Here is a 9,421-nt window from a genome sequence, read left to right on the forward strand (position 1 = left end):
TAGAACAAGAACGACAGGGCTGACCTTCCGTGGTCCTCATTTACGCGAGCATGGCAGGACGGTCATTGACTAAAGGTATTTACACAACAACTATTTTAACAAACTAACAGCGTCACTGGGGTGTATTTTACTTCTAGTTATGCACATTTAGTGAATAACGTTCTGTTTAGATGCTAGCCGACAAGCTAGCTTATTGGTGTAAAGTTAACATCAAATGCTAGCTGTGTAGCTAGCGGTGCAGCCATGTTACAAGTTTGTATGTTTTGACTGATTGTGTTTTATGTTGTAGGACTTGTGTGGCTACGACAGCTACGGGCTGTGACAGGCGGTTACTCCTGTGGTGGACATCAGTATGCCACTGCAGCGTCTGTTCAATCTCTTCAACCCCAAAATGAAGATGCTACAGGTGAACTATATTAGCAGGAACGTGTTGGTAGTGTGTGGATTTTTTTTTTTTACTGCAGCATGTGTATATCATCAACACTTCTCTTTCATGCAGAGAAAATAATGAACCTGCCTCTCGAAAAGCCAGACTTTTTCCGTGTGTCAGAGCTGGTCTCGTTGAAAGAGCTGTTTGACGCCAGAGTGCATCTTGGCCATAAAAAAACTTGCAGGCACAGGTTGGTATGATCATTTCCCACATTGTGTAAAAGGTTATGTCAGGGTCATTCTAATCATCTTAAAATTAAAGATCTTCAAACTGCAGTCAAATCAACAGTCAAATTTTATAGTTTTTCAGAATTATATGATTAACAGTGCATGTTGACAATTTAAAATTAACTATGAAAACTAAATATTGGTCCATAATTAACATTATAGCATTTTGTTGTGACTCATTGTTTCTCTTTAGGTGAGGGAAATGTTTGGTTTACTAGACAAAAGCCATTGTTATGGCTGCATCTGAGTTAAGCTGGGCAATATTTTCTTGATTAATGTCAGAAATGAGTGAAAAATTGATCTGTTTTTCCCAAAACCTCAAAATGACTATATCTTCTTCTTACACAAACCAAATATGTTCAGTTTACTTTCTAGCTGTCAAATGTATTTCTTATTGCATTGCATATTGGTAAACATTTCTGTAAATCTAAGTCGGCGGGTTTTCATATTATCTATTATTATTTTGTTGTGTTGTCTTTTTCCTACAGCTTGTTTCTTGCATTATGTTTTAACTCATGTGTCCTTGTGTAGTTCTGTCATTAAAGGAAATCAAAGGTGCCTTAACATAAACATCAACTTATAATATTGAATGTGATTGCAGTCAATAACTCTTAAATTAATTGTTATATTTTCTGTCCTGTATTGAACCCACATTTTTTTATTTCATCTCACTGTAATCCCTTTATTTAGGCTCATGGAGCCATACCTCTATGGCTGCCGTTTGGACCAAGATATAATTGATCTGGACCAGACTGTAGAGCACCTCCAGTTGGCCCTGAACTTCACTGCCCACGTAGCGTATCGTGGCGGTGTCATTCTGTTTATCAACCGCCGGCGTCAGTTTGGCCATCTGGTGGAGAACACTGCTGAAGAATGTGGTGAATATGCCCATACCCGCTACTGGCAGGGTGGCCTCTTCACCAACGCCCACATCCAGTACGGCACAGGAGTTCGCTTACCAGACCTAGTCGTCTTCCTGTCCACTCTCAACAATGTGTTTCAGCAGCATGTGGGAATCAGAGACGCAGCGAAGATGAACATTCCCACAGTGGGTGTGGTGGATTCAAACTGTAACCCTAGTCTGATTACATACCCTGTGCCTGGGAATGATGACACTCCAGTTGCCATGGAGCTGTACTGTCGCTTGTTCAAGATGACTATCAACCGTGCCAAAGACAAAAGGAGGCAAATGGAGCTGCTACATAACCTGTCTGCACCCACCACGCCAAGCTCTTGACATGATATAATCTCATATAAGAGATATTGAATGCGCCCCAAAAAACGTCAGCTGCTCTTCATCATCAAGCCTCTACATGTGGAAAGGAGAGAGAACTAATTGTTAGTATGTGGTGGCAGTGTTGAAGTGCAGTGCTGTCATGTATAAAGTCAGAAGTTGGATAATGAATCTTGTCTCTGTGACATGCATGTCTATTTCTAACCTTTTCCCTACAACCGTGGAGCTCTATCAGACTAATCTTTGTGTTACTGTCACATTCACACTCCAACTAATCAGTTCATATTAGGGAGGCACTTTAATGACTTTCTTAGTTCTGATACCCGTACCGTAGCTTTGGGTGTACACATCCCGTGCCAGTGTTGAGCTGCTTTCTGGCAAACTCGGGAAATCTGTATATTTTGCAGTGTTTGCAGAGAAGAGCTGTACGTGTGAAGTTGATTCTCCTTTGAGCTCTCCAGATAATACCCAAGTGAGCTGGTGTGGCCCATCATTTAGGTACAAACCTAATTTTTTTGTTTTGGCAGGTCCAAGTCCATCTCCTGTTTGTGATTACCACAGTAATCTAGCATCCTCGTTCCTCCGGGTTTTTTGTACATCACAATCGCAAAGAATATTGCCAGTCATTTTGCTTTGTGACACCACAATATAATAGGCATGTACAATGAAACATATGTATAATAGAACTGCTTCCCTAGTTTACATGTATGCTATCAAAGAAATGCTGAAGTTGGAGTGTTTATGTCACTATATTTGATCAGGTTTTGCAGTAACTTGCAGTGTGTCTTTGAACACTGGCATCACTGAGTGGTGTGATTTTGCAAGACAAATGATAAATAAAAAGTTAAAATGATTTGCACTTTGACTGTGATTTCCAATGTTCCAAAATAGTATTTTTCTGTGCTCAGTTTTTTTGTTTTATTTTTAAAAATCTAGTTTTTACAATTTGAGGTTAGGTTAGTTATTATAGGTTGTGTTAACCCCCATGTTGTTGTTTTTTTGTTCCTGTGGATTAATCCAACTTCACACAGACAACGTGTGTTCTGCCAGTCCTTTGTGTCTGTACATCAGTGTTAATTTACCACAAAACCACAGAAGATGACATAGAGTCTATTGACTCTTACTGTCAGGGTTTGTTGAGAGGCTGTAAATTGGTGTGAAGCATGAGATCAGGGGCTGAATGGAGTCATGTGCCAGTATTGTGTGTGTGTGTGTGTGTGTGTGTGTGTGTGCTTTGGATGTGATGGTGGCAGTTTAAATGAGGGCTATGATAAAATATTTAAAAAAAGGAAATATAATGAAGTTGATGATTCTCTATTACCAGAATGCATGCCATGTTTTTTTCTCATTTAAACATACAGGTATACATGAATTAATTAATTCAAGTGTATTGTTACAAAACACCAGTAATAATGAGATAATATAACAATAATATCACACTATTATATTATATATTACATTGACAGGGTTTTCTGTTGACCCATGTGTTGTCCTCTCAGAGGGAAAGACAAGATCGAGAAAGACATACAGAGAGGAGGATATTTCTGTCGGCGGAAAAAAAAAAAAGCACCTCACAGCATCTTTCCCTTTAAAGGAGCGCAGTGATGAGTCGATGGGGAAACCGAGGTTGTGTTTCTGTCTGTGCCTTCACGTTCACATCATTTGACGGAACAGTCAAGCCTCTGCCTTCATTTACATTAATCCGGTTTTGCCGTCGATTGCAACTTTATTTTGTTCCAAATTGAATCCTGACTGCATTTGCGATTATTCGGTCCATATGGAGCTCGAATCAAATGTTGCTAATTTTCAAGGACGCGCGCTCCATCTGTTTTTTTTGTTCGTCTTCTCTAACGTATGATGCGCGTTTTGGCAGGAACATGGATGAGGGCAAACGCAGCGTAGAGACTCTGGCTCGTGTCAGCCAGTAAACAACAAAAAAAGAAAGAAAAAAATCTGAGAGATTATGGTGCATTTAGTGCGTTTTTAGGATGAGACGCGGCGCGTTTTGTGTGGGTTCGTTGTGAGGATGTGACCGGACAGAGATCAGTGCTTTATCGCTCCGCTGCGTCTCAACAGAGCCGCTCATGATGCCCAGAACTGTGAGGAGACTGGTCCATTTGGTGCTGTTCTGCCCTCTGTCCAAAGGCCTGCAGGTTCGTATGCACCCCCCATGTTTGTATGTATGTATCATGTATGTATACATCACTCATTACGTCACATGTTGTCCCTGTGACGGTGCACGACCATCTGCTCTGTGGCACCGCGACACCAGACCAGTTCACATGTGTCAGAATATGTGAGTCAGAAAGACCTACGATTATTAAGAACACACACACATACACTGGGTTCCATGTCTTCAGGGGACATTGCATGTCTTACATTAACTCTAACCTAAACCATGATTACTACTGGCCTAATCCTATAACTCTGACTTCAGCCTAACTTTAAAACATGTCTTTACCTTAAAATGTAGAAATTTACATTATAGGGACTTGATTTTTGTCCCCATAGGTCCCCATGATGTGACTGTTTAAACTGGAGGTGTCAAACTCATTTTAGTTCAACGGCACAATTTGATCTCCAGTGGGATAATAACCTACAAAATAAACATTTTCTGACGTTTTATGGACCAACTAATCGATTAATCAAGAAAATAGTGAACAGATTAATGGATGGTGAGAATAATTGTTAGTTGCAGCTCTAATCAAATATACCAAAAGGATAATTTAATAAACTCCAGCTTCAACATTAGAATGTCTAAGTCATTCAATGATAGTATTAATATTCAAGCTTTTGCATAAATTTAATGGTTTTTTTTCTTCAGAATCAGAAATAGTTTTATTGCCAAGTAAAAACATGTAAGGAATTTGCTTTGGTGCTTTGGTGCATGAAACAACACAATATAAAAAGAAAACTTCAATATTTAAATACATTTTTCTTTTTTTGTGAAGAACATCCGTCATGTCATCTTGACTGATTGTGTTTCCTCTTCCCTGTCCCTCCGAAGAGTCGTCTCCCAGCTATTAAAGTCAAGTACCTTCTCCTGGCGTGGCTGGGCATCCTCGTCGCCAGCTGGGTCATCTACATGCAGTATGCCTCGTACTCTGAACTCTGCCGCGGGCACGTCTGCCATATGGTCATTGTAAGTACACTCCCTCATGGTGATGGCGACAACACAGTCAACATATTGTATGGGGACGATATACTGAAAGTTTTAGAAATTTAGATTGTATTTGGACCATAGTGTTTTCATGTACAGCCTCTGTATGGTGACAGAACAGACTGTAATCTCTGTGCAATAAAATAAGGGCCAAGTGCACTTTATTCCATCGCTTTACAAATCCACATCCATTAAAATGTGCTTTTTAGTATCCGTCATGTTTACATTTTGGTCCATGGACTTTGGTCCCCATTTCCTGGTTTGCCTTATTATTGCACTGCACATTTTCTATTGTGATTTGCTTAAGTGGAATACAGCGTTATGACGCTTTTCCTCATCTGTTTTTGTTTTTCCTCATGGTTGTCTTGGGTATTTACTTGTGGAATTTGTTCTGTACCACCAACCTGCTAAAATGTGCATGTTTACAGTCTCACATGTTTAATAAATACAAGTTAATTTCAAAGACTTAGTGCCATATTTGAAAAAAAAGAAATTTGAGAGGGTAAAGTGTATATACTAAAATAAAAATTAATAATTTAACGAATACATATTTTGACAATATGAGTCTGGCAAAGAAAAATACAAGTTGCAAAGAAAAAGAAACTAATGTTCCAGCTGCTGCAGGCAAACGCTTTGTGTCCCTTAATATGCAGGACAACTGGACATGAAAGGTTATTTTTTTTGAGAAATGGAGAGAGAGACAGCTTTTGTTCTTGCTTTTTTTTGCTGGTTAAATATACAGCCTATAGTTTTACCAACCTCCTGCTGTGTCCAGCTGTTTTTAGAGCCTTTTTCCCGCCGCGCACAGAACAGGCAGTGATATTTCAAGAGTCACAGAGGGACAGGATGGTAATTAACGGGATCACAAAGCAAAATTGATTCAAGCGCAGTGAAAGATCAATGATGGTAGCTTCATTAGAGCAAATGATCAAAACAATGTATGTGTGAAAGCTGTGGCTCACGACCCACTTTGATTTGCATGATTGATTTGCCTCTTGCTGCTTTGTATTTTGGTGGCCGCAGTGCGGGGAGCGGTGCATTGTGGGAGTGTGACAGTGCACTACTTTTTTGCCGTGGATTATCAGGATTTCGAAACATAACAGAGTCGTGATCTGTGCTGCTGTCAGTGCTTTAAGTTTGAAAGGCCATATAAGCCACTGCTAGTCAAAACTAAAATGAATGACCCCTACATGTTGAACAACTGTTTGATTTCAAATATGTGTTAAATTATGATCCTAACACAGAGACACATTAATGGGTTACCATGATTCAGCCTGAGCTCATGCTCTTCCTCTCTTTTGTCACACACAGTCACTGAAGGTGGAAATAAATAAATCTGAAACAAACACAAAGACTTAATGGAAAAAATAGACTGTAAATGAAGAAAGTATGTAACGATTTCACGTTAAAATTGCTTTGCAGTGCGATCACTACAGACGAGGCATCATTTCAGGCTCATCCTGCAAGGCACTGTGTGATCAGAGGACGCTCACCATGCAGCGCTGCATGTCCACAACCTCCACACATCAGGTAAATGATCGAATACACACCCTGTAGTGTACACACACACCCAGAGTAAATAAAAAAGCACTTGACGATGATACATTTAACATGGTGAAAAAGGTGTGGCACAGGGTTTGTTTATAAATGCAATGTTCTTCTCAATCATCCCAACACACACACATTGAAGACAGTATATTATTCTGTATTCGCAGGTGTACAGTGGCCTGTGGAAGGAGATTCCCGTTGTGATCAAGTGCGGCATCGAGGATCCTGTGAAGATCGACGGAGCGCCAGACTCTGTGCTGCGACAGGAGATGAGCTTATTTGACAAACCCACGCGTGGAACCTCGATGGATGAATTTAAAGAGATGCTGCACAGTTATCTCAAGGTTGCTCATTTCCTCCAACTATATCATTTGCCACGGTGTACCATATAAAACAACTTTGTAATCACATTTGAATATTCATTGGCCTAACACACACAAAAAAGAGTGTGAACATGGGAATGTCTCTTCACATTTCAAAAACAAGTTTGTCGGGTTCCGGGACGTTCATATGTTATTTTTGGAAAAATGTCCATCTTTCTGGCATAGTTTGTTACAATATAGTTTTAAGGAGGCAGCCAACACTCAGTGTACTTAATTATTATTTTGAACACCTGAGTGATACTATGGTTAAATGTCCCAGTTCTGTTGTTTCAGCTCTCATGCAATGCCTCTTACTTGGTCAGAACAAACAGTAACCCTAACACTAACCATAATTCTACAGTATACCACATGTTTAACCCACCAACTTCAATCCGCTCCCTGCAGGTTAACCTTGGTGAGCAGTCATCTCTGACCACCTTGGTGGACAGAGTCATTGCCCTCGCTGACGTCAATCAGGATAGCAAAGTGTCTCTAGCAGAGGCCAAATCTATCTGGGCTCTCCTCCAGATTAATGAGTTCCTCCTGATGGTGGCGCTGCAGGAAAAGGAGCACACTCCCAAGTTGCTGGGCTTCTGCGGAGACTTGTATGTGACAGAACGTGTGAGCCACAGCTCCCTCTACAGGATAGAGGTGCCTCACTACCTGCAGAGCCTGGTCCCAGAAGCCTTGACCTCCAGTGTGAACCACTGGCTCGCACCAGCCTGGCCCCGCAGAGCTCGCATCACCATCGGCCTGCTGGAGTTTGTGGAGGAGGTCTTCCACGGCTCCTATGGGAGTTTCCTAATATGTGATGCCAGTCCTCTTCATGTGGGCTACAATAACAAGTATGACTGCAAGATGGTCAACCTCCACAGTGTGGCGTCCGAGGCAGTTGTCCGGGGATTTCTGAGGGGACGGCGATGTGAGACTAACGCAGACTGCACCTACGGCAGGGACTGCACGGCCACCTGTGATCGACTAGTGAAGCAGTGTAACACGGAGGTCGTGCAGCCCAATCTTGCAAAAGTGTGCGTTCTGTTGCAGGACTTCCTGCTTTTCGGAGCACCCTCAGATCTCCGTGGCGATCTGGAAAAGCAGCTGCGCACCTGTGTGACTCTCAGCGGGCTGGCGAGCCAGATGGAGGTGCATCACTCACTGGTCCTCAACAACCTGAAGACTCTGCTGTGGAAGAAAATTTCCAACACGCAGTATTCTTGAAAACAGACTATAATCATCCAACGTGCATTTCTACATATTGAGTGAATTCTCACATGAACCGTAGACGTTTTTTGCTGAAGAAACTTTGCCAAATGTTTTAGATAGTGGTGGTTATTGTAAATTTTAATATATTTTCTCTCTTTCTTGACTCTGACAGGAAGCTGTGAATTAATATATGTATATATATTTGTATATATATGTATATATATTTATATATATATATATATATATATATATATATATATATATATAAATATAACAGCAACTGATAAAGCTTATTCCCTTAAATGCACATAAAAGCTCCTCCATTGTAGTATTTATTAACATTTATTTGTTTAGAAATCTCAGGGCAATGCCTTCAACTTTATGTGGAAAACTTTTTAAAATAAAGCAATCGGTGTACTGGATAGTTTGGGATTTCATATATTACTCTTTTTTCAGATTGTGACGAGGTGTGGTGGCTTTTGTGCAAACATTATAGTTTCCTGTGAATAAATGAATCTGTGACAGACTTATGGATTGAACAATACATGTTCCCAGTGTCCCTCCTGGTTCTGACATGTAATGTATTTGAAATCCAACGGAACAGCGGGGAAAACGTGAAAGCCAATTGGACTCACTGAAATATGATTGACAATTTTTACACATGAATGAAGTGAAGTGGCTAAATAATTTCATTTTCAAAATCCTGTGATTGAAATTATAAGTGGCCTGAGTCAGTGCAGGAAAAAAAAATCAATTGTAAAACAAGTCAGTCAAATGCTCTCATGACAGTCATGGTCATGCTTTCAAAATGTTGAATGTATTTAATATGAGAACTTTGTGCAGACTGTGATCATATTGAAGAAGAAAGTTCACCGTCACAGAGACACAGGACAATGAGGACCAAGCTGGACCAAGAAGACGTGACATGCTCATTGACACAGTAATCACAACTGGTCACCACAGGAGTATGTACCCTCATGTTACCTTCCCTGGACCTCCACTGGTAGATTAGTTTATTTAGGTTTTTTCCCACAGTCCAAACACATGCAAATCTGGGGATTAGGCAAATTTGACACGTAGGACTGCAGTTGGATAGTGGATGGTTGTTTGTCTCTATGTGTTCCTGTGATGGGCTGGCAACCTGTCCACCTTTCACCCTATGTCAGCTGGGCTTGGCAGCAACAGCCCTCACAACCCTTGGTAGATAAAGCAGGAGAAGGTGAATGAATGTATGCCATATTTAAAGATGGTACTGTT

At 40.6% G+C, this 9,421-nt stretch overlaps 2 protein-coding genes across 2 annotated transcripts; both read left to right on the plus strand.

The window, feature by feature from the left end:
• The first annotated feature begins 13 nt into the window (after positions 1 to 13).
• Positions 14 to 2,744, plus strand: mrps2 (mitochondrial ribosomal protein S2). The gene is made up of 4 exons (XM_044053632.1): positions 14 to 75; positions 290 to 406; positions 500 to 620; positions 1,348 to 2,744. The coding sequence occupies exons 1-4, from the start codon at positions 51 to 53 to the stop codon at positions 1,892 to 1,894; spliced, it is 810 nt and encodes a 269-aa protein (XP_043909567.1). The 5' UTR covers positions 14 to 50; the 3' UTR covers positions 1,895 to 2,744.
• Positions 2,745 to 3,725: 981 nt separating this feature from the next.
• On the plus strand, positions 3,726 to 8,391 carry dipk1b (divergent protein kinase domain 1B). The gene is made up of 5 exons (XM_044053614.1): positions 3,726 to 4,044; positions 4,899 to 5,033; positions 6,474 to 6,581; positions 6,767 to 6,943; positions 7,367 to 8,391. The coding sequence occupies exons 1-5, from the start codon at positions 3,976 to 3,978 to the stop codon at positions 8,177 to 8,179; spliced, it is 1,302 nt and encodes a 433-aa protein (XP_043909549.1). The 5' UTR covers positions 3,726 to 3,975; the 3' UTR covers positions 8,180 to 8,391.
• Positions 8,392 to 9,421: the final 1,030 nt, after the last annotated feature.

The sequence above is a fragment of the Solea senegalensis genome, linkage group LG21, assembly GCF_019176455.1.
Source record: "Solea senegalensis isolate Sse05_10M linkage group LG21, IFAPA_SoseM_1, whole genome shotgun sequence".
Taxonomy (NCBI): Eukaryota; Metazoa; Chordata; class Actinopteri; order Pleuronectiformes; family Soleidae; genus Solea; species Solea senegalensis.

Bases quoted from the DNA above. Each gene is read 5' to 3' on its own strand.
- mrps2 (XM_044053632.1), top strand. From the start codon at position 51: ATGGCAGGACGGTCATTGACTAAAG. The intron at 407-499 runs GTGAACTATATT...TCTTTCATGCAG, and splicing joins CCAAAATGAAGATGCTACAG to AGAAAATAATGAACCTGCCT. The intron at 621-1,347 runs GTTGGTATGATC...CCCTTTATTTAG, and splicing joins AAAAAAACTTGCAGGCACAG to GCTCATGGAGCCATACCTCT.
- dipk1b (XM_044053614.1), top strand. From the start codon at position 3,976: ATGATGCCCAGAACTGTGAGGAGACTGGTCCATTTGGTGCTGTTCTGC. The intron at 5,034-6,473 runs GTAAGTACACTC...ATTGCTTTGCAG, and splicing joins ACGTCTGCCATATGGTCATT to TGCGATCACTACAGACGAGG. The intron at 6,944-7,366 runs GTTGCTCATTTC...CGCTCCCTGCAG, and splicing joins TGCTGCACAGTTATCTCAAG to GTTAACCTTGGTGAGCAGTC.